Raw genomic sequence first — 25,169 nt, forward strand, 5'->3', positions numbered from 1 at the left:
CTTTTCAAATAAATGAATATAATCTTTAAGAAAAAAAAAAAAACTAGAGTGAGCCATAGATTTTATACTTTTAACATCAGATTGGGAAGAAGCAAAATAGCTTTTTCTCTTATGCTTAATTAGGAATAATATTTACTGTCATCTGAAGCTTGAGTTTCTTTAAATCAGATCATGTTCTTCTACATTCAGTGGCCTCTAGTCACACTTGTGATTATATTAAAAAATCCTTACCATGTCTGGTCACTGATAAACTACTGCCTTGACCTGATCTTTTACCCTTCTTCTCTCTCCTTACCTGTCTTCTCTCTCTCGCACTTTATTCACTCACTACCCTCCAGTGTAGCTTCTTTGTACTTTCTCAAACATCATGATTCCTACCTCAGGACCTTTGCATATTCTCTTGCCTTTGCTTAAAAAATCTTCTCTTGTTTCCCAGTAGCTTTTTTACTTCTTTACATTTCACCTCAAACGTTTTATCAAAAGAAGCCTTCTTTGATCAGGTAACATAACTGTTCCTTTTTTCCCATTATTGGGCCTTTTTTTCCTTCATAGCACTTTCTTTGACTTCGTATTGTATAATTTATTTGCTTATTGGTTTATTGTCTAACTTAACTTTATTGTCTATTCTCACTAGAATATAAGCTCCACGAGAGCAGATTATTTCTTTCTCTGTGCTATAGCTTCAGTGTCAAGAGTAGTAATAGCAGATTTTCAGTAAATGTTTACTGAATGAACAATGAAATGTACCAAATCTTTGAAATTAGGTTGACTGTATCCTGGTCCTAAAATATCCTGACAGCCAGTTTAGTCTTTTTTCAAACTCTTTCTGAAATGCCTTATTCTCTAAGGTTTAAATGTGAGAAAATGTTAGCTTAGTTCTAAGTACTAAAGTAATAGCAATATAAATTTATAAGGTTTGGTGAAAATACTTCGAATTTTTTAAGAAAAGTGTTTTGTAGCTATAGTATTTATATAGTATTTCTTAAAAAATGTCAAAATGCTTTTTAAAGTTATCTTTTTAGTTTCAAAGTGCCAAACACATCTTGACAAAGACTCAGTGTTTTGACTTGCGCCTCTATTCCTACTGGGTACCCCTTAGTTTCATAGATCCTGACGTGGTCTTGGGCCACGTCTAGGGCTTAGGATTTACATAGGGGAAAGTCAGAGAGTTATTTACTCCTAAACCCCACAGACTTCTTTCACTTCTTAAATTCTGTTGTTAAGTTCAGCTTTGGAACCACACTGACCTTTTTTGTTTTGGGCAAGAGATGTCTTGGTTGAACAATGACCTAGGTCTTAGATAAACTTATAGGTGCTTTGTAAATAGAAATGAACTGTCCAGGGATGGTCTGTGGTATTCTGTACTAACATCTCTTTTGCTATAGCAGAACAAGGCTAGCAATTGGGGATGGGTGACAATAGATTTTTGACACAGGTAATGTGTACTTGGCTTTGGGAGTAAATGAATTGCATCATAGGAGATACAAAAATTAAGTAATTGTTAAAAGAAGTTGAAGAATGTGTGTGTGTGTGTATGTGTGTATATATGTATATATGTATATCTGTACATGTATATACACACATACACAAACATAACAAAATATTATTTTAGTACATAATTATAGCAAGTTTATTTTTATGATTTTAAGATAATTAAGATAGGGGCGCCTGGGTGGCTCAGTGGGTTAAAGCCTCTCCCTTCAGCTCAGGTCATGATCCCAGGGTCCTGGGATCGAGCCCTGCATCGGGCTCTCTGCTCAGCAGGGAGCCTGCTTCCCTTCCTCTCTCTCTGCCTGCTTCTCTGCCTACTCATGATCTCTGTCAAATAAATAAATAAAATCTTAAAAAAAAAAGATAATTAAGGTAATTATGTATATATGTCATTTGTATAATAGAACTGTTTGCTTTTGTTCTTAGATAGTTAATATTTTATCTTATTTTTTATCACTGTTCTGTAGAATTATAGACCAATCCAACAATGTGGAGTTAGCTTCTTTTCCGATCTATAAGGTGTTATTCTGTGCACGTGGACATGATGGGACAACAGAGAGCAATTGCTTTGCATTTACGGAGAGTTCCCATGGTTCAGAAGAATTTCAGATACATGTTTTCTCCTGTGAAATTAAAGAGGCTGTAAGTATAATATACTGTAGCAATTTGCTATCAAGATGAATTAGGGTAGTATTTTTGAACTGTAGTCTCACTGTTTTGTAAATTAGTATGTATCACCATATACTCTATTACATAAATTTGGAGTACATTTCTAAAGAGAAAGTTAATATTTGATGGCATAGGACTAAAGATGGAAAGCTAAATCTGATAACTGCATTAAAGTGGTATTGTAGGTAGGGCACTCGCAACTTAACAAATGTAACAGAAAAAATCCTACTTGATGGGCTCTCCGCCTACCCTACCATGGTAGTAATTGCTTAGGCTTAGAACGGCCTCTTGTTATTTTTCCCAAGTTGACTGGTCCATGTGACTTTTTAAAGCCTCTATTACAAAACAGGTTTTTCTGCTGGACTGAGGGTTACATGTTGCTTTCATTTACATATTGGACTATGATTGTTTCATAGATATCTGTGGTTTTCGCTGGTGATTATTATGTTCATTCCCTCAGAGGATGACTTCTTCTTTATGGAACTGACCTAAATAAAAATACAAATCTCACCAAAGGGGTATCAACTTATAGTTTTTTGAAGATGCTGGTAATGTTCCTCTTGGTAATTACTAACTGGTGGTTTATTCTGAGACTAGAGAAGTGGTTCTTAAAAACATGGAGAAATTGCCTTCTTTTCTGTATTTGTTGGATTCTCCCCAAATTAAAAATAGGTTGCACTTAAAAATTCCAGTTTGCCTGACTGGCTCAGCCTGTAGAGTGTACAGCTCTTGATCTTGGAGTTGTGAGTTTGAGCCCCATGTTTGGTAGAGATTACTTAAATAAATACAAAAACTTAAAAAAAAATTCCACTATAGTTAACACACAGTGTTATATAGTTTCAGGTGTAATTAAGTTATACTTTTAGAACTTCAGTGCTTACAACCATTTTAAAGGCATTAATAAATTTGTTTGGATGGGCAAATCTAAGGTGTATTAACTTTTGGAAATATAAATTGTCAGCAGGAAATGCTAAAAGCCGCTATTCTATTTTCTGTTTACCATGAAACATACATAACCGTTGTATTCACAGGACTTCCAAGAGTTTATTTCTGGCCACAACATGGGAACTCACAGAAATGTGTATTTCTCTGTGTTTGATACTAAGCATGAAGGATATGTCAATTCTTATGCCTTGGTGACTAATTTTATCTATACTAAAATGAACATGCATAGACACACATAATTTAGATTATAGCCATACAAGGCAGAACTCACGTCTGTATAAGAAGTTCAAGTTGGTTTTTTTGTTTTTAAAAAAATACATCTGAGACTATTTCATGCCAACATTTCTATATTTATGTATATACTGTCTGCTTGGTTGGTGGTGTGATAGGAGAGTGAATGAGTACAAGTGTGCCTGGCACTTAGCAGGCAGTGAATATAAATATGTTGAAAGAATATCTGTGAATTTGTGAATCAAGGGGTCTATTTCAGATCCTTACAACTCTACTACAGAAGTGAAGAAGCAGAGGGTAGAGTCCTGGCATTTCATGTTTGCAGCATTTAACACACCTGTGTGGTTTCTGGGTACTTGGTGCTTAACAGCAAGGAAATGAACTTTGAAGACTTGGAGAACCTCCTGCTTGGAGAGGTGGAAACACTTCTGCTGAAGAAAATGGAAAATGCCCTGACTTGCAAGCATTTTTCATAATTATGATGGTAGGAAACTCTCTTTTTGATTATCGCATCCTCTTGTTTATGAGTGGGGAACTGTGTGTCATTTTTGAGAGCTTTAACAGTGGATAAGCAGTGGACAAAGCTGTGGGGGAATTCTCAGCCTGACCATTTTGGATATGATATTAAATAGTATTAAGTATATTTCTGGAGCAGATATTTGGTACATTGCAGGTTATGAGAGGTGATATCAGTGTATTTAATTTTTTTACAATACATTTTTGGAAGCGTTCCATTATGGGTTCATTGGTGGCAAAATGCGTTATTTGAAGGAGAAATACATGACATTTGTCATTAAACTTTATTATGAGAGATATTTCTAAATGAAAAAATAACCGGTATAAATGTAGAGCTTATGCCAGGCACTGTGCTAAGCATTTTCTTGACATTCATAAAATCCCCATTGTATAGATAGTATTTGTTTTGATTAGTGATCTTCTCCTCTGCCTGGAGCAGTTCTGGTTTATGTCTGTTGTCCAGGTATATTATTAGTAGAACTCCCATCTTATTCTCAAAGGGTTCTGGTTTGGCTGATAAACTGTATGGGATAAACTTTGTTTATCCCAAGGCTAAGATTATATATAATAGAGCTGGGTTTCAAATAGAAGTCTCTGACTCTGAATACCCATGTAATTTTCAGTAACAGCTTACCTGTTGCTTGAATATTATAAAAAACAAATATGGATTTTTTCATTATGTTTGAAGACATTTATTGTTCATTTAGTTTACATTCCACCCACCTTTGGGTTTTACTCATGCCTTACACAGAAGATGTCCAACATCTTCCTCTTTCCCCTCAAAAAATAATGACCCACTTTAATTAATCTGAAGTCTTTAGTTGTACTTACTGGTTGTTTCGTTATCTGGTTCCTAGGTTTCTTGTTCTGTGGTGAAGGTGCAACTTTAGTCCTTAGTTTTTGGGTCCCTCTTGATGGACACAAACAATTGGCAAAGATAGTTCAGGAAGTGGTAACAGACGTTCTTATTGCCTAAATACGTACTGTTAAGCAATGTTACTAACTTACTTGTTTTCCATTGTTTGCAGAGTCCTTGGATGTGATCTGTAGAAGTTTGTTAAGAGCAAGAAGACATCTTAACTTCTCAAGCAGGAGTAGCCGCATGGCTGCCAAGACCAACTATCACTGTGATGCTCTTATTTCACCCCCAAATCCCACAAGTAGTGTTAGGGTGAAGCCAGTGAAGGTCATAGCTCTGTGGGACCTGACATAGGATTAGGTGTTCCCACAGAAGGGTTAGGATACATGTGACTTGATAGACCCGGGAGATTCATCTGTAGGGCTCTGCTGGAGTGGATCTCAATTACCTATGGCAAGAGTTGGGGAATCCGACCCCAGGTATCTTGATGCCCATGATTTTGTTCAGGGAAAGTGATACACTGTTTCTGCTGAAGGATTGCAGGCCAAACAGAATATCAGAAAGCATAGTGAAAAAAGCTAGGGAGACATGTACCCTTGTTGCATCTTTATGAATACATTGTATAAAACTGTTTGTAAAGATACTTTCAAAAGGCTTAGTTGACTGTCTTTCAGAATTTATTAAGTCTGTGTAACAGGTTTCCTCAAAACATATTTGATGTTTGTTGTTTGTGTATTTTAACATACTTATCCATTACTAGCAGTTCTCAGTATTAAACATTTTAGAAGCACGGTTATTACCTAGTGTTAAAGGCATTCAGAGGTATTTCATAGTAAATTTCAAGGGTATCATTGGAAAGATCTTCATTCTTAATGCAGTGTTTTTTTGAGGGGAGGTAGGGAGGTTGCTGAAATGTCACTGTGTAAGAGAAACCTTATTCCTTGTATACAAGGGAAAATATTATTTCAAAACGTATTTATTGAGATGGCATTTTAGCAAAATGCCTTATTTTGGAAATCAATTCTGAAGTTATGTTATTAGTGTTTTCCATAAATAAGTTTATTTTTATAATTTTTTAAAAGTTTCTTGTATGAGGGACACCTGGATGGCTCAGTCGGTGAAGTGTCTGACTCTTGATTTTGGCTCAGGTCATGATCTTAGGGTCCTGGGACAGAACCTCATGTGGGGGCTCTGTGCTCAGCAGGGAGTCTGCTTGAGTTTCTCTCCCTCTGCGCACCCCTCCCACTTCTAGCATGGTTTCTCTCTCTCTGGAATAAATAGATCTTTAAAAGAAAAGTTTCTTGTATCTTATGCCTCTTATTTTAGTTCCTTTCTGTGAGTAATTTATTGGAATAATTTGTTTCTAAAAATTTAACACAGTATCTTTCACAGTGCCCTTTATAGAATGATTTTTCTACATCTATTTCTTAGGTGAACATTTTCTTGATATATGGTATTTTTAAAAAGAGTTATCTTTCACCAATATTAACAAAAAGGCTTTATCTTGGAAAAATATGTCATTTATGTTAAGTAAATACCTTTTTGTTTAATAGCATTTTTTTGGAGTATTTACATGTAATACATATTTGAGAAGGTGGAAAATACCGAAATAAAGAAGAAGAAAATAGAAGTTCCTCAAAATTTCACCAGAGTTAAGATTTTGGTATATCTCCTTTCTACATACCTACGTGTGCTCTCCTCCTCTCTTCATAATCAACAACCCCAACAGATACTTTTGTGTTTAATTAATACTTTCCGTAGGTATAGCTTTCTGGGGAAAAATTGTACTGTATTATTTGTCAATAAAGCTTCCCTTCTGCAAAGAATATGCCTATTCTAGATTATGTGTGTGTGTGTGTGTGTGTGTGTGTGCATGTGCATGTTTAATAGTGTGACATGTATAGAAATGTTGGACCATGGTGTATGTTTTTAATATTCTTTTCATGGTGTAGTTGGTTACCCAATTTGTTTCAATAACTATAGACATTGATAATCATTATTCCTGAAGATACTGTACCTTGCCAATCATTGGGTCACCATTCCAGCTACTCATAGACTCTAGAATTCACAAATGATTTTAACCTTGTTGGGAGCAGCAGCTATAAGACGTGGTGAGGATGAAATGTAGTTTGATGTACTATTGTGTCCTACGTCTAAAAAGAGAAAAGTGTAGTCTGATTCCTCTGCCTCCCCACCCCCCCCAAGTCATTCTTAACTACTCTGGCTCAGCCCCATATACTTAAAAACCTTTTAAAGTGGGGCGCCTGGGTGGCTCAGTGGGTTAAAGCCGCTGCCTTCGGCTCAGGTCATGATCCCAGCGTCCTGGGATCGAGCCCTGCATCGGGCTCTCTGCTCGGCGGGGAGCCTGCTTCCTCCTCTCTCTCGGCCTGCCTCTCTGCCTACTTGTGGTCTCTGTCTGTCAAATAAATAAATAAAATCTTAAAAACAAAAACAAAAAAACCTTTTAAAGAGAAATTGTTGAGCCTTGCCATCTACTTCAGAATTTGCCAAGCTCCCTGACTTTTTTGGTGTGTCCTGATGTGGCAGGCTTGCTGATAGCTCTTATGTAAAGAAAATAAAATAGTTAGAAGATACGGGAGAGGAGAAGAAAGAATAAATATGGTTGGGGTTTGACTCTACTAATGTATCAGCGTATCTACAGGTATTCCCCTATATTTACATACAGTGTTTTCTTAAAAATATGGTGGAGTTGAATGTGTAAATAGCAAATAATAGACTTCACATTTTGTTTGATGTTAGGAAATGGGGAGAACTCAACTAAAAGTGATTTAAAGTTTCTATTTACACTTTACCTTGAGTCATACTCTTCAATGACTTATTTCTAGTGGGTTTTTTGCTTCTGTTTTCTTTTCTAACCACTTAAAGTATTGCGCTAAATAGAATAAGTATCCATTTGAGGCTAATTATTTCTGGTTTTGGCTTACCTAATGATTCCTTCTCCCTACCCGAAGCATGTTCAACGTACGTGTGCTGAAATGTAAGCACCACATTCACTGCTGTATCCCTAGCACCTAGAATAATACTAAGTATACAGAGGGCGCTCAAAAAATATTTATTAAATGAATGTGTGAATTCTTCATCTTAATTGTAGAAGAGTTGAGGACTGCATTTCTTAGTTATATCAGTCCTTTGTTGCTTTTGTTGTTTTTACTCATTTACATAAAATTATAGTTGGGTAACACATTAAAATATTTTAAAAATTTTACAAGCACTGTGGTACAAATGTGCTCTGTTGGATGTGAACCTCAGGCTGGCAGGCAGTATTTGTACACATTTAAAAGTGTGTAAGTCAGTTAAGCTTAATTTGGCAATGGAAAGGCGGTTTAGGGTAATTACTGATTAATAGATGCAAGGGTGGCTGTGGGAAATTTGAGGACCACTTATTTTTGAATGTGAAAGACTGTGTATGAGAAAAGGCAGAATATACATGAACATCACAAAAACAGAAAAACGAAAGACCCCATGCTTTAAGAAATTCTGTTGGTGTAAGTGGTCATTTCAAGCAAATGACAAAATATTACAGTCTTAAACTCACATAATTCAGTGAATGGTTTTAATTGACTTTATCTAAAGGGAAGGATTTGTTCATATTTAAGGAAGTCTCTTGTATCTCCCAGTGTGAGATTATGTATGACCTTTGTTAAACTCTTCTTATTCCATCTTGGTTTCATTGTTCAACCCATGGGTGGCCTGAGAAATTTGGAAGTTCTTTTCTGCTTCAAGCTTACAATTTTGAGATGGTTTGATGCTTCTTTTGGAGCCAAGGAAGATAATAACTTCTGAAAGAGTGTGGGGTCTAGAGTATTTCTCCACTTTAGGACAAGAGTATAAGCCATTGATAGATATATATTTTATAGAAGTCACCAGAGTGGCTTAGTACTAATAAATAGATCATCTCAGCTGGGAATCCTGCAGTGCATTTGTATCACAGCAATACTGAGGAACAGCACTTGAATCTCTTTAGATCACATTACCGTGTCAGCTTATTGCTAACACCAGTGTTTACTTTATTTTGTGCCTCAGTATCTAGCCCTCTGCAGCTGAGGGGAGTGAAAAGAAATTGAGAACTTAGGCTAACACCTTGTTATGTGTTCACTGGGAAGATTTAGAAGCCAACACCATTCTGACAATTATCTTAGGGTTCATTCATTGCAATATGGTATATTCTGAGACCTAGAAACATCTGTAAATAAATATAGTTCCTTCAGTGAAATTCAATTAATTAGGCCTTTTTATTACCATTTTAAATGCTAGAGTTTAAAGAAGAAACTGTATATAAGATGTTATGTACAATATATAATCATACATAAATACATAAATATAAGCTTATATGAATATAAGCAAGCAATATATATAAAGTGCCATATATATATTATGTGTGAACATAAATATATAAATGTATGCTTAGACTATATCTGCTGAAGTAAATTGTGACCATGGAAAGTTACAGATTCAAGAATTAGGAAAGAGGAGTAGCAAAATGCAGTTAAAACCTTTGCCTAATGGTATTTCCATTTTTCTTTCAGGTAAGCAGAATTTTATATAGTTTCTGTACAGCATTCAAACGTTCTTCCAGACAAGTGACTGATGTTAAAGACTCAATTATTCCTACCCCTGACAGTGACGTGTTCACCTTCAGTGTCTCCTTGGAGGTAAAAGAAGATGATGGAAAAGGAAACTTTAGGTGAGGTTATTTGGGAGGAATAAAAGTTGGTATTATGCTTGAAATATAATACTGGCTAATGTAAAGCTTTCAGAAGCTATGCAACATTCGTAGAAAGCTTTAACATGATAAATATTTGGCAGGTGAATGAGTATGTTTCGTTACTCTCATGCTGTCAGATATTTTATGTAGATGATTTTCTCAGTATTTAAGAATAATGATATTATAGAAAAATTGGTAAAATAATAAATGCAGAATAAAAAGGTATAGTTTTGTCAGCCACACTCAGTTTTAATATTTGATTTATCCCCTTTGTTTATTTCTAAGGGGTATTTTAATACACTTGTATATACATAATTTTTCTCTTTATTATGTAAGAATTTTTCCATTAAAATGTTCTTAATCAAAATCAGCTTCAGTGGTATCAATAGTGTGTTGGGTGGTTTGATCATCATTTAATTAAACATTTTCTTCTGTTGTATGTTTAGAATGTTTTTCTTGTGTTGACAAATGATGAGCACAGTTATGCTCTTAATGATCATTTATGTGCCTTTAATTCTAACAATAATTATTAGGTGGATATTTTGTCTGCTTTTTTGTAGATACAGACATTGAGTCTTAGATAAGTTGTTCAGGGGATTTTTCATTTCAGATGTGACAACCTATATTTTAGACATTTATTATCTTAATTAATTCTCAAGAGTAGTCAGTCTGTCCTAGGCTAGAATTGTAGTTGTACTGATCCATATCTCTTTGTCCATTTTTATGTGTATTTACTTGAGTATGTTACAGTTATCTCAAATGGTAGATATTTAAAGCAAGCTCTTCTCACTTTGTTTTGTCTTGGGTTTTAGTGTCTTAAGACCACACAACCAGCTAAACCAGAATTCTGAGTCTTAAAAAATGAATAGGCTATATTCCTAAATCTGTTAAATTTAAAATCTAAAATTGAAATGGTATCCTTTAAATAATCTTGGTTTTAACTTGTGTTAGAGATAAAGTATAAGGCCCTTGCAAGTCCAATTTAAAAATTAATTAGTGACTTTGTTTGGCTGACTGAAAAATTTGTAGCTAGCTGCTCTGGCAGAATGAGAGTTTAGAGCATGTTAAGACTAAGGGTATTTTCTCATTTGAATCTCAGAATAGATTCTAACCTTGGAATAGATTATTTTATTGTGTTATTGTACTGATAATTTCTGTTCTTTTTGCATATTTCAGTCCTGTTCCTAAGGATAGAGACAAATTTTATTTCAAATTAAAACAAGGAATAGAGAAGAAGGTTGTGATTACAGTGCAGCAACTTTCTAACAAAGAATTAGCTATTGAAAGGTAAGCAGCTTGCTCCTAAATGCTACCAAAACCTTGTATTGACATTGCTATTGTGTTTCAAGAGACATACTATTGAGTCTCAGCTGTATTACTCACTGTGGCTTTTCACCATACTTCAGTTTCTCCATTTAAAAATGAGAATGAGAATCTTAATGCTGTATCCACTTAAATAAGTTAGATTTAACTGGTTCATTGAAAATCTCAGTTGATGGGAGAAATAAACTTGAATTTTTTCTTCCCCCAGTAATAACTGCTTCAACTCTGTTTGGTTACATCTCTTTTTCCTGCTGTCCCTTATTTATATATAGGACAAATGCTTTAAATTCTCAATCGTCTTTGATAATTAAAAATTACATTTAGTTACCGGGATGTCAGGAGCTTAAGATAGATACATATCTTTTAAATATATAAACACACACATGTATATACATATATGTGTGTGTGCATTTATGTATTTGTTAATATTTGATCATATAAAAACAAAAAATCTTGTCGGACAAAAGTTACCATAAATAAAGAATAACAAATGATAGTTCTGGAAAAAGTATTTGTACTGTAAATAACAGATGAAAGGTTAATATCTATAATATACATAAATTTCTTAACAATTTACAGAAAAAGGGAAAACAAGAGTATGAATTAACAAATTACAGGAAAGATATTCACATGGCTAATAAATTTATATATACATAAAAACATATGTCACTATTCATGAATAGACAGGGAAATGTATGTAAGGTAGCAGTAAGATAGACAACAGATGGACGAAGATAACACATAGAGCTGGTGGGGATATGGGAAAATGGTGAAGTGTGTGTACATCCTTTTTGAAAACAATCTGACAACATCTATAAAATTAAAACAAAAAACCCCACCTATAATTGGATGCATCAGTCCCATTCTAGGGACCCTCTCCTATTGAAAAGAAGAGTACTACTGTGTAAGGACATAATTTTAAGGATGTTTATTACAGCCCTTTTTATAGTGGCAAAAATCCAGAAATAAAAGCAAATGCCTTTTCACTTAGCTTTAGGAAGTGGAAGCAGTTGGTGGTGGTCACAAGAGAAAGAAAAGCCTCTTCATCAAGACTGCTGTAGACTATGACCTCTTATCTCCAACCCCCAAGTTCTACAGACTAGGATGAAGGTCGGGGGGCAAGTTGAGGTGCTGGCTGATGGCATCATGGGCACCTCTGTCCCTTTTAAGTCTAGGGGAAGGTGTCTGGCCTCCAATTATCTCTTTAGAATGTTCTTTAGAATGTCAGGAATTTAGCTTTGCTTTGTTCCCACCCTTGGGTTTTACTACTCATACCCAGATAACAGGAACAACGCTGCTGTTTAATTCTGTCTTATAATTATGGTTGTCATCTTTTCTCCTTTTTTAGTGGTATAAAAAATAATTGTGAGTCATAAAATGCATGAAAAATAGCTGGAGATTAAAGTATTGTTGATTTTGAATATTTTAGTCCTACAAGAATGATGAGAATTTTTGTTGTTGTTAGCAGTAGGTAGAGCAATGTTTGAATCTTTTTATTCAGAAGTAGGCAATTTCACACTTACAGACAAGGTAAAAAAAAATAAAATAAAATTGCTACAGAGCACACCTGTGTACTCAGAATCACCTGTGGGGAGCATTTTACCCCACTTACTTTGCACCCACTTTCTCAATCTCTCTCTTCTAGCTCTCAGTCTTTACCTACCTACTTATTTACCTGCATACACACACCCATATAATCGTTTTTCTGAATGATTTAAGTTACGCACACCACGGCATCTTATTCCTGTGTACTTTCTTATGTGTGTTTCCTAAAAATAAGGATTGGGATAGCTCTAATATAAACATATACTATACTTTTTGTCTAAACTGCGACTTGTCTCCAGTTTTGTCCGTTAACCCAGTATCATCCTCTACCTCTCCAGTTCACGGTTTGGACTAGGTCAGCTGTTGCATTTAGTTGCCAGATGTCTTTAGCTTTCGTTATTCTGGAAACATTTCCACAGCCTTTCTCTGTCTCTTATGACATGGACATTTTTGAAGAATACACCCATTTTTCCTCTTTTTAATACAGCATTGCTAATTTGGGGTTTATCTGATACTACTGTGTGATTAGACCCAAGTTATTTATTGCTGCGTAGGTGATGTTTCTGTCACCGTGGATCACATTTGAAGGTGCCTTACAACCATCTGATAACCATCTGTCCCTCACTGGTAATGTTCATTTTGATTGCCAGAATTTGTCAGAATGTCTGATTTCTTCGCTATAATTCTTCTTTTTTCCCCCTCTCTTGCAACTAGTAAGCAGTCTGTGGGGAGATATATGAAAATATCCTGCTTCTCATCAAAATTTTCTTCTTAAGTTAGCATTCATTCATGATTCTTGTCTGATTTTGTCTGATGCAGTCTTTACTGGGAGGAATGCAAAATTACAATTTTCCATCTCCTGTACTTTCTCTATCTTTGGCAGTCAGCCCTTGGCATTCTGATGTAAGCCAAAGATCTCCAATTATCTATTTATTATTGGTATAGACTCCTGAATTTCTCTCCTCCCCACTACAGTACTTTATAATTCACTATAGAACTTAATTATTTTGGTGTTCAGATTGTCCAGAATTTGCCACTGGGAGTCCCTTCATATCCTGCATCCGTAAGACATGCCCCCAGAACTTCTTTCTGGCATAACAAAAGGCAGCTTTCCATTTAATACGTCTGTAGTAACATGCGTAAAGAAGTATTAGGTGTTGAGTAATTTAACTTTTAATAATCATTATTGAAAAATTTTTGAGTTTTATGATTAATGGCATATTGTGTCTCTATAATAGAGGCTGCTATGCTTGTATATGAGGCAATCCTTCCTGTTCCTAATGAGAAGCTCCAACTTTGGTCAACTTGAAACCTTGATGAATATGAGTAAAACAGTTGAATGCCTACTTAGAATGTTTTCTTCATTAGCTTAAACATTTACACATGCATTCTGAATATATTACAGAAAATAATAACATAGAAATGGGGCTTTTTGCCCACCCTCATATTCAGAAGCCAACTTTTCAGACTCTGTAATCTTCAACATGAGTGTCTTCATCATCATTCTACTTTCTGAATAGTTTTGAGGCATTTTTCCAGAGCTCATTATCTCAACATCTGCTTAAGTTAATAAAGCACTTTGAGCAGTATATGTTGCTATTGTTGCTAAGCCACAGGTGCCTATTTGTATAGCATTAGAATTATTTTTAAAAAATTAATTCCACATATAACCACTTACCACATATAACCACATATAACCACTTACTATATTGCTTTTATTTTAATATAATTGATCTTGATGATACTGTCTAACAACTCTGGGTTTATATATCCAGCAGTAATTATTAAACCCATGCTAAGTTTCTTTGCCCCCCTACCATTTTTTTTAAACATGTTTTATCTGATCACCTCTATAAATATCCAAACTAAAACTGACTGAGATAGCTTCAGCTAAGGGTTCTTCCACAAACAATAATTCATTCAGCATAACAGACTGAATTTCCTGTGATATGGGAAACTTTGTAAATACTCAGATTTGTCTTTTTTGCCCTTGGTTTCAGCCAAAAGGCCGAGAAGCGATTCAGATTTGTTTTTTTTGGAGAAAAGAATCTTGCCTTTTATTAGATTATATGTGGTATTTAAGGTGTTTAAATAACAAAATGTAGGGGCGCCTGGGTGGCTCAGTGGGTTAAAGCCTCTGCCTTCGGCTCGGGTCATGATCTCAGGGTCCTGGTATCAGGCTCTTTGCTCAGCAGGGAGTCTGCTTCCCCCTCTCTCTCTGCCTGCCTCTCTGCCTACTTGTGATCTCTCTGTCAAATAAATAAATAAAATCTTAAAAAACACCAAAAAACAAAATGTAAATGGTGGAATTTAAGGTGATCCACTAGGTGGCAGTCTTGTCAAGAGAATTCTTAACACCTCTGTCTCAAACTGCTGCTGACAAAGTTTGTAATTGAAAGACATTGGTGTGACTGCTATTCAGCATAGTACTAGAAGTCCTAGCCTCAGCAATCAGACAACAAAAAGAAATAAGAGGCATCCGAATCAGCAAAGAAGTCGTCAAACTCTCACTCTTTGCAGATGATTGATACTTTATGTGGAAAACCCAAAAGACTCCACTCCAAAACTGCTAGAACTTATACAGGAATTCAGTAAAGTGTCAGGATATAAAGTCAATGCACAGAAATCAGTTGCATTTTTACACACCAACAACAAGACAGAATAAGGAGAAATTAAGGAGTCGATCCCATTTATAATTGCACCCAAAACCATAAGATACCTAGGAATAAACCTAACCAAAGAGGCAAAGAATCTGTACTCAGAAAACTATAAAGTACTCATGAAAGAAATTGAGAAAGACAAAAAGAAATGGAAAAATGTTCCATCCTCATGGATTGGAAGAACAAATATTGTGAAAATGTCTAGCTACCTAAAGCAATCTATACATTTAATGTAATCCCTATCAAAATACCACCCATTTTTTTCAAAGAAATGAAACAAATAATCCTAAAATTTATATGGAACCAGAAAAGACCTCAAATATCCAGAGGAATGTTAAAAAAGAAAGCCAACGTTTGTGGCATCACAATTTCAGACTTCAAGTTTTATTACAAAGCTGTCATTGTCAAGACAATATGGTACTGGCACAAAAACAGACATATAGATTAATGGAACAGAATAGAGAGCCCAGAAATAGACCCTCAACTCTATGGTCAACTAATCTTTGACAAAACAGGAAGGAATGTCCAATGGAAAAAAGTCAGTCTCTTCAACAAATGGTGTTTGGAAAATTGGACAGCCACATGCAGAAAAATGAAACTGGACCAATTCCTTACACCACATACAAAAATAGACTCAAAATGGATGAAGGACCTCAATGTGAGAAAGGAATCCATCAAAATCCTTGAGGAGAACACAGGCAGCAACCTCTTCAACCTCAGCCGCAGCAACTTCTTCCTAGAAACATCGCCAAAGGCAAGGGAAGCAAGGGCAGAAATGAACCATTGGGACTTCATCAAGATCAAAGGCTTTTGGACAGCAAAAGAAACAGTCAACAAAACCAAAAGACAACTGACAGAATGGGAGAAGATATTTGCAAACGACATATCAGATAAAGGGCTAGTATCCAAAATCTATAAAGAACTTATCAAACTCAACACCCAAAGAACAAATAATCCAGTGAAGAAGTGGGCAGAGGACATGAACAGACATTTCTGCAAAGAAGACATCCAGATGGCCAACAGACACATGAAAAAGTGCTCCACATCAGTTGGCGTCAGGGAAATACAAATAAAAACCACAGTGAGGTACCACTTCACACCAGTCAGAATGGCTAAAATTAACAAGACAGGAAATGACAAATGCTGGCAAGGATGTGGAGAAAGGGGAACCCTCCTACACTGTTGGTGGAAATGCAAGCTGGTGCAGCCACTCTGGAAAACAGCATGGAGGTTCCTCAAAAAGTTGAAGATAGACCTTCCCTACAACCCAGCAATCTCACTACTGGGTATTTACCCTAAAGATACATATGTAGTGATCCGAAGGGGCACATGCACCCGAATGTTTATAGCAGCAATGTCCATAATAGCCAAACTTTGGAAAGAACCTAGATGTCCATCAACAGATGAATGGATAAAGAAGATGTGGTGTATATATACACAATGGAATACTATGCAGCCATCAAAAGAAATGAAATCTTGCCATTTGCAACCATGTGGATGGAACTAGAGGGTATTATGCTGAGTGAACTAAGTCAATCAGAGAAAGACAACTATCATGATCTCCCTGATATGAAGAATTTGAGAGGCAGGGTGGGGATTTTGGGGGATAGGGAAGGAAACAATGAAACAAGATGAGATTGGCAGGGTGACAAACCATAAGAGACTCTTAATCTCACAAAACAAACTGAGGGTTGCTGGGGGGAGGGCGGTATGAGAGGGTGTTTGGGTTATGGACATTGGGGAGGGTATAGACTATGGTGAGTGCTGTGAAGTGTGTAAGCCTGATGGTTCACAGACCTGTACCCCTGGGGGAAATAATACATTATATATTAATTAGGAAAAAAAGACATTGGTGTGGGAAAAAACCCCAAATTACATAATTTTGGCTTATCTTCAGAAAGAGAAAGTGATTTATCATTTTCAAAAGCAACTTTTATGTATGTAAAATTTCCAACATATGCAAAAGTAGAAAATAATATATTGAACCTCAGTGCATCCATCCATCACCTACCCCAGATGCTAATTTTCAGTGTTTGGACTTTCTTCCAAAAAGTATTTTTTTCTAAAAGAATCCATTTCCCTCTGTATTCAGGGGTTCAAGCCTTCTTTCTATGTAGGTATTTGACAAATTAAACTGAGACTTTCTATCTCAGAATCTCCAATATCTAGCACAATGCTAGCAACACAGAACTTTGTGGTTAGCTACTTAACCCTCACATAGCACTTCTGTGCTGGACATGGTTGTAGAGGCATCGGTGATACTATCTTCCTTTTATACTTGAAGAAACTCTTGAAGAAACTGAGGCACAGAGAGGTTCGATAACTTGCCTAGGTCATACAATTAATATTTAAACTGAGTCCATCTGGTATCAGAATACATATTCTTACTCTCTACTGCCTCTTTCAAAACTTGTTGAAAAATGAATAAAAAGTATAAAGAAGTGTTACGTAGAGTATTGACCAAACTCACTGTGGTAGTAATAGGACACTGCACCTGATAGAATCCTTCCTTGTTTGGAGAATATGTGAAGACTGCCTTCATATCTTGAACGTTTCTAATAGTCTTGTCAGTGATCCATGTTGGATTTTGCATTGAGCTTTATTTGGAACTGGACAGAAGAGAGAACGTAGTAACGGCCAACATTTATTGAGCACTTACTGTGATGACCATGCTACCATTGCCATACAACATGTGAGGAAGGCTTTATAATTATTACCCTGTTTTTGCGGATCATGAAACAGGCTAAGGAGCTTAAGTAACCTGGGTCACTTGGCCAGAAACTGGTAGAGCCAGGCTTTAAACCAAAGCCTGGTTTCTGAGTGTGTCCTCTTTAAGATTGTACCCAACTAAATCCTGATGGTCCACTAAGTTTAAAATTAATCAAGCCAGTTAGGAGATAAATGAATTGGTATTGTCATATTTTTTAAAAAATATATTTATTTATTTATTTGACACAGAGAGAGAGAGAGAGATCACAATTAGGCAGAGAGGCAGGCGGTGGGGGGAGGGAGCAGGCTCCCTGCCTAGTGGAGAGCCTGATGTGGGGCTCAGTCCCAGGACGCTGAGATCATGACCGAAGCCGAAGGCAGAGGGTTAACCCACTGAGCCACCCGGGCGCCCCGATATTGTCATATTTTGAGCAGAATTTGAAAGTTAGAATATAGATGTTGGGGCATCCAGGTGATTGTTCAGGGCCTTCAAACTCAGGGACACCATGTTGTGGGAAAAAAAGCTGACTGATTTGTAGAAGAAAAAGCCAACAATAATAACTGATGGGAGGAAGCAAGACGGTTGTCATCTGAGATGTGTGAGGAGAGCAAACCTGGTTATTGCCAGCCCTCAGTTAAAATGTTAAAGTGTGCGGATTTGATCAGGTCAAGCTCTTCTGGTATTTCCAGAGCAGAAATGGCAGTCATCTGTGTGTCTGACCAGTGGACATTTCTGTGGTTTTTGGTAATCATCACATGTAGAAATAGAAAAAATTTCTGACAAACTACTGAATTGATACAGATTTTTAAAGTTATTTTATTTTTAAAGATTTATTTATTTATTTGACAGAGAGAGAGAGAGAGAGAGAAATCACAAGTAGGCAGAGAGGCAGGCAGAGAGAGAGGAAGGGGAGCAAGCTCCCCACTGAGCAGAGAGCCCGTTTGCAGTGCTTGATCCCAGGACACTGGGATCAGGACCTGAGCTGAAGGCAAATGCTTAACCAACTGAGCCACCCAGATGCCCCAGATTTTAAAAGTTTTATGTAATGTTTAGAATACACTTTTACCAGCACTATTACATCATGCCCACTTCAGTGCTTTAGGTAGATTGTTGGTTATGCCTCATATTTGAGAAGTGAGGGAGGAGTTTTTCAGTTTTTGCGGTATTAATTTTTTGACTAGTATTTTGTAATAAAATGATTCAGGACAATAATACCATATATACTTTGCAGATGGGCTACTGTAAATGAGAAGTGGTGTTTTAATGATGGCAATTTCAGGCCTTGTGGAAGGTTAGTTGGGAAGAGATTTTTGGCTTCAGCGTTTATGTCCGTCTGATCGCTCTGTTCCCAGGGATCTGCCCTGATGCTTGCTGTGTGAATTAAAGTGAAATATTGATACAGCAAGCAGAGCGCAATGACTAGATTTGTCATAAGCATATAACTCTGTTTATACTGAGTAACGTGGGCCACACTATGAGAAAAAAGGGATTTCCATGAGTCACTTTGATCCTAATTTTGGGGAATTACAACCATTACATATACTTTAAAAAATACATAACACATCATTAACAGAAGGTAGTTTGATCATTTGTGGAGTGATTCAGAGATGTGCTGGTTTTGATAGTATATGCTGCTTCACTTCTTAATTTGTTCTTGCTGGCTTACAGCGAAAACCATATGATGAGAAATTCACATGTTAAGTACCATACTTCATAGCATGAGTGATTGACAGGTATCTTTCCTCGTGTTATTTTCTTGAGGGAAAGAATTCCAAGCTAAGGAGTACTGAAAATAAAAACCACCTGGGGCTCTTTTTCTCTCAAAACAATTTTCTAATATGATTTGATACCACTAGAGTTGGGGAATGGTAGAACTTCAACTGTTTATTATTTTGGGGCTTATCTAATTTGATGTTTGACCATTCTGAAGGTCTTTTGCTGGATTTACCTAGCATTTATTTTTATCCTCACTCTAGCAAGTTACTGTTTTATTTAGAAAGAAGCTCAAGTCACTGACTTCAGGCTGCCTGGATGTTAGTTTGATTTATATCTTTTATGGAAAGATATACAATTATGATTATGAAATCAAAAGCTTTAGATGTTCTAATAATTTTTCTTAAAGGACATCATTCTTCTCCGTCCTGAAATGAGAAAAAATTGGTGGGGTGACCAGAAGTCTCTATAATATTTTATTTTGTTTGTTTGTTTTGAGAGAGAGAGAGAGCGCACACGTACACATGAGTGAGCTTGAATGGGGCAGAGGGAGAGGGAGAGAGAGAATCCCAAGCAGGCCCTCACGCCCAGCTTGGATCCCAGTGTGGGGCTGGATCTCATGACCACGAGATCATGACCTGAACCAAAATCAAGAGCCAGATGCCCAACCAACCCACCCAGGCACCCCTCCATAATATTTTAAAAGCTGTTCTCTGAACTTACTCATCTGTCCTCTTTGAGTTTTCTTTTCTTTCTTTCTTTGATGTATTTATATATTGTGATATGATTGCCCTTATAGCAATAGTTAGCACATCTATCACATCACATAATTATTATTTCTTTTTCGTAAGATCTCATCTCTTAGCAGGTTTGATGATAATACAGTTTTGTTGTCTATACTCACTGTGTTGTACATTAGATCTCTAGGCCTTACTTACTACTAGTTGTAGGTGTGTGTCCTTAAACAGCATCTTTCCTGTTCCCCTCCTCCGTCCCCTGATAACCATCATTTTATGCCCTGCTTTCATGAGTTTGGCTCTTTTAGATTCCACATATAAGTGAGATCGTACGGTATTTGTCTCTCTTTTACTCGTTTATGTCACTTAACATAGTGTCCTCAAGTCCATCTCTGTTGTCACAAATGGTGGGATTTCTTTTTTCCTCCGGACTGAATGATATTCCATTGTATCCCTGTACCACATCTTCTTTATCCAGTTATCCACTGATGAGCATTTCGGTTGTTTTTATATCTTGGCTATTGTGAATAATGTTGCAGTGGACATGGGAGTGCATTTATCTCTTTGATATCCTATTTTCATTTCAGTGGTTGTATACCCAGAAATGGGATTTTCAGATCATACGGTAGATCTGTTTTTAATTTTTTGAGGAGCATCCATATTTTTCCATAGTGGATAAACTAATTGACATTCTCAACTTATGTTAGAAAATAACTTAATTCATTGGTTTAGAAAATAACTTAATTCATTGTTTTAAGAAATTTAGGGTTCTTTTTTTTCCCCAAGATTATTTTCATTTATTTGAGAGAATGAAACTGTGGGTGCATGAGTGGGGAGTGAAGCAGAGGGAGATGTTGACTCCCTGCTGAGCAGGGAGCCCAGGACCCTGAGATCATGACCTGAGCCAGAGGCCGATGCCACTCAGGCACCCCAAAATTAGGGTTCTAATTAGGAGAAGTGGGGTATTTTAACTATATCCTATGCCAGTTTTCAATTTATTGTCTCTTGGTTCCAAATCTACCCTCTTATGTTGGTGGAGAGAAATTTGTTTGCAGCAAGCACAATATTAAATTGAGCCAGTAGAGGGTGCTAGAGAGACACTGCAGGAGGATGGGTCTTCTCTTTGGTTCTGGTGTGCTGTGGTGGTTTCTTGCTCTTGCTGTTAAGATTCTGGGACATCCAGTGGTGTGTTCCAGCTGTGCAGCCAGTGCACACACTCCCTCCCTGAGCTCAGAATCCCGGTCCTGGCTCAGCAAGATCTTCCTGTGGACCTCCAGACACAGATACTGTGGGCCTCAGCCCTCACACCATTCTGCCAGTGAGCTGGCTCCGGGAGCTCTGATTGCCTTTGTTCACGTACTGGCAGACTTGTCTGCCTGCATCTATGTGGGCTGTTTCCTGTTTGCTTGTGGCCCAGCTTTGCCTGGACAGTCCAGCAAACTTTGCCATCCACTGTACTGCAATCGTACTTTCTCTAGTAAGGACAGAATACCAGCTGTAGGGAGAGGATCCTCCTCCCAAGTACTCTTTCCTGGTGTACTCTCCCTTAGACTTGAGGTATTCTTTAGAATTCTCTTTACTGTTACTCTCCTATTATAGTTAGTAATTCTTTATAATAAACTTACCCTGTTCAATTTACTGTGTTTTCTCTCCTAATTGGACCTTGACTGGCTAATTGAATTAATACCTGATAAGATCAACCAGTCCCATAGGTGAAGTTTTAAATACATTTCTGGGCAGGGTGGGGGCTGGGAAGAAAATTGTTATTTTAGATAGTTTTTTTTTTTTTTATAAGGGGGTGGAGGAACAGAGAGAGAGAGGGAGAGAATCTCAAGCAGGCTCTACACTCAGTGTGGAGTCTGATGCAGGGCTTGACGTTATGATCCCTGAGATCATGACCTGAAATCAAGAATCAGACATTTAACTGACTGAGCCACCAGGTGCCCCTGGTTATTTTAGATAGTTTTTTTTTTGTTTGTTTTTTGTTTTTGTGGTTTTTTTCTTTTTTTTTTTTTTGGCTTTGTTTTTCTTTTTCTTTTCTTTTTTTTCTTTCTTTTTTTTTTTTTTTTTTTTTTTGCCTTTCATAATAGTGATAATGGCAAGGATAAAAACTATTTAATGACTTTTGCCGTATGTCCATTTCCGTTCTGAGTGTTTTTTCATTTGACTCTTCTGTGTGACTTATTTTTGTGGGAAGGTGCAAGGAGAGGGATTAAGTATCTGTAAATATAATTATTTTGTCACTAGTAAGCATAGCTTCAATACTGTTTTATCCTTCTTTATAATGAAAGTTGTTTTTTTCTCTTTTGAAGATCTTTGTTTCATTTGAAGAGACGAGGAGGAAGTAGTACATAAAATGTTATTTTTATTTAGTGGGACATTAGGCAGTCAACGAAAGTTAAGTTATATGTGAAGTCTTGCATTTGTACTTTAAATATTAATTTGTTTTTTTCTAGTTTGACTGTGTTTTAATGTTTCCTCATCCCTTCTATTCTCATGATTTTTTTTTTTTAAGGGGGAGAAGGGGCAGAAGGAGAGGGAGAGAGAATTTTTTTTTTTTTTAGATTTTTGTTTATTTGACAGAGAGAGACACAGCACAGCAAGAGCAGAAACACAAGCAGGGAGAGTGGGAGAGGAAGAAGCAGGCTTCCCGCTGAGCGGGGAGCCCAGTGCCGGGCTCGGTCCCAAGACCTCGAGGTCATGACCCATGAAGTCAGACACTCAATAACTGAGCCACCTGGATGCCCCTAGGGTGAGAGAATTTTTTTTTTTTAAGATTTTATTTATCTGAGAGAGAGAGCGAGAGAGCATGAGAAGGGGGAGGGTCAGAGGGAGAAGCAGACTCCCCGCTGAGCAGGGAGCCCTATATGGGACTCGATCCCGGGACGCCAGGATCATGACCTGAGCCAAAGGCATTCGCTTAACCAACTGAGCCACCCAGGTGCCCTGGGAAAGAGAATCTTAAGCAGGCTCCATGCCTAGCGCAGAGCTGGACGTGGGTTTCGATCTCACAACCCTGAAATCATGACCTGAACTGAAATCAAGAGTCAGATGCTTAATTGACTGCACCACCTAGATGCCCCTGTCATGTGGGTATTCACATGTTTCCTTTAAAGTTCATATATTTTGCTGAGTTATTTCAGTATTCCACTATACTGTAGAAGATTGTTACTCTTTTGATAACTCATCAAAGCTTAATATAACTTGATTTAAGTCTTTTAAATGGAATTGAGCTCCTGAGGAATCTATATTATTTTACACACAGATGACATTGTTGTATATTAAAGTTCTCCTTACTTAGAATGTAAATATGAAGATAGGGCTCTACAGAAGAGAGTTAACATAGTGGAGCTGAAACTGCTGTTCCTAAAGGTCAGAATTGTAGGGTTGGTTCTTGAAAGCCATCTGAAAACTTGGATTTCAGGAAGGGTCCCACCATTTCCAGAACTGATGAGTACCTAAACTGTTTGTAGAAATAGCATGATTTATGCTGAACACTTGCTTTTCTTCTGGAATCTGGAATTTTGTTATGTCCCAGCCAAAGGATGCCTCTGTGACCAGCTCCCAGTAAAAACCTTGGACACTGAGTCTCTGACTTTCCCTGGTAAACAACTTTTTACACATGTCACAACTCATTGCTGGAGAAATTAAATGTGTCCTCAGTGAATCCACAGGAAGAGGACTCTGAACTTCACCTTGTGCACCTTTTCCTTTTGCTGATTTTGCTTTGTGTCTGTTCACTCTAATAAATCATCGCCTTAAGTACAACTCAGTGCTTCAAGTCAAAACTCCTCCACACTCATATATTCTGTTCCCATTCCTACCCCGCCCCCCCATCAATAATAGGAAAGGTTGTCCATATTTTTCTGGTAGTACTGCCCCTTCCTTGACTCATGCACCTTGGTTGTCCTGATCTGGAGTAAAACGGTATTCCAGAGCTCTAGATGCTCTTGCAAAGACCCTCCTTCTTCCCACCCTCAATCTTCAGCTTTGCTAAAATATATTTGTTTTGCCTGTTTCTTTCAGGCCTTGTAAGAAGTCCAGGACTCCTGGGTTTTCCATCAGTACTCAAATCCTGATCCCCTGGATATCCTGTCTTCTGACTCTCATCTTCAACCTTTGTCCAACTTCTGGAACATTCCATTCTACACTCTGGAACTCATAACGCATCACAGCACAGTTACCCTCTTTCTCAACCTGATTTCTGAATGTTACCTTCACTTTATACAAACTGGGCTTTCAACTGAGTCTGCTGCTTCCTTTACAATCTTTTCAAGTGATGGCTGTTTCCTCTCCTCCCATCCCTGTATCTTTGGCCTGGAGAAGTATGAGTATCCTTCTTGCATGTCCCTGCTCCTTCTGGACTGTTTTCCTCTTTCCTCCTTGAAAATTCACAGCTTCAAAGTTCATGCTCTCAGACTTTCTGATCTCCCAGCCTCTCTTGTTGCAATTATCTTCGTATCCTTGGGATTCGCATCATTGTTTGAAGATTTTAGCCCCTGGATCTCTATCATTCTCTAATTACTAGGCTTATCCTAAGTTATGGCAGTTTCAGTATCTATGTAGATGATTTTCCTAATAACCTAGCTTCTTAGTTTCTTGACTTCTTGTCTACAGACCTTTTCTCCCTTCCTCAACTACCTATTTCCACCATCATATGCTAGAATTTGTCATTACCAATGACCGCACTCCCTTCATAGTCTCAATATAAGGTATCCCGCTGTCTGATCACTACCTTTTATCTCTCTAATTCATTCTCATTTTCTCAATTCCATTAGTTCTTTGATCTCACTGAGACTAATAATCTGTGGTCCCATCATGATTTGCTGTCCCTCACCCACTCACTTCATGTTTGGTTTTTTTACTTATCTCTGTCCTAATTTAGATTCCATTATCTATCTTTATAAATTATACTCCCACAACTCCCTTATTCTCTTTTCCATTTTTCCACTCGCCTGGCATATTGCCATCTCTAAGCTTTCTGCTCCTTTGTACCAACACCTGTTAGAATTGAATGCAGCTGGGGAAGTAACAGACAAACAGC

At 37.1% G+C, this 25,169-nt stretch overlaps 1 protein-coding gene across 2 annotated transcripts in view; it reads left to right on the forward strand.

Moving 5' to 3' along the window:
• Nucleotides 1-25,169, forward strand: part of RABGAP1L (RAB GTPase activating protein 1 like) — a 757,100-nt gene that overhangs the window by 87,770 nt on the left and 644,161 nt on the right. For both annotated transcript variants that reach the window (XM_080824387.1, XM_080824388.1), the window contains exons 5-7: nt 1,959-2,133; nt 9,259-9,416; nt 10,614-10,724. In XM_080824387.1, coding sequence (XP_080680513.1) covers nt 1,959-2,133; nt 9,259-9,416; nt 10,614-10,724 — 444 coding nt within the window. The remainder of the gene's footprint in view (nt 1-1,958; nt 2,134-9,258; nt 9,417-10,613; nt 10,725-25,169) is intronic.

This window comes from Martes martes (genome assembly GCF_963455335.1).
Source record: "Martes martes genome assembly, chromosome: 15".
NCBI classification, from domain to species: domain Eukaryota; kingdom Metazoa; phylum Chordata; class Mammalia; order Carnivora; family Mustelidae; genus Martes; species Martes martes.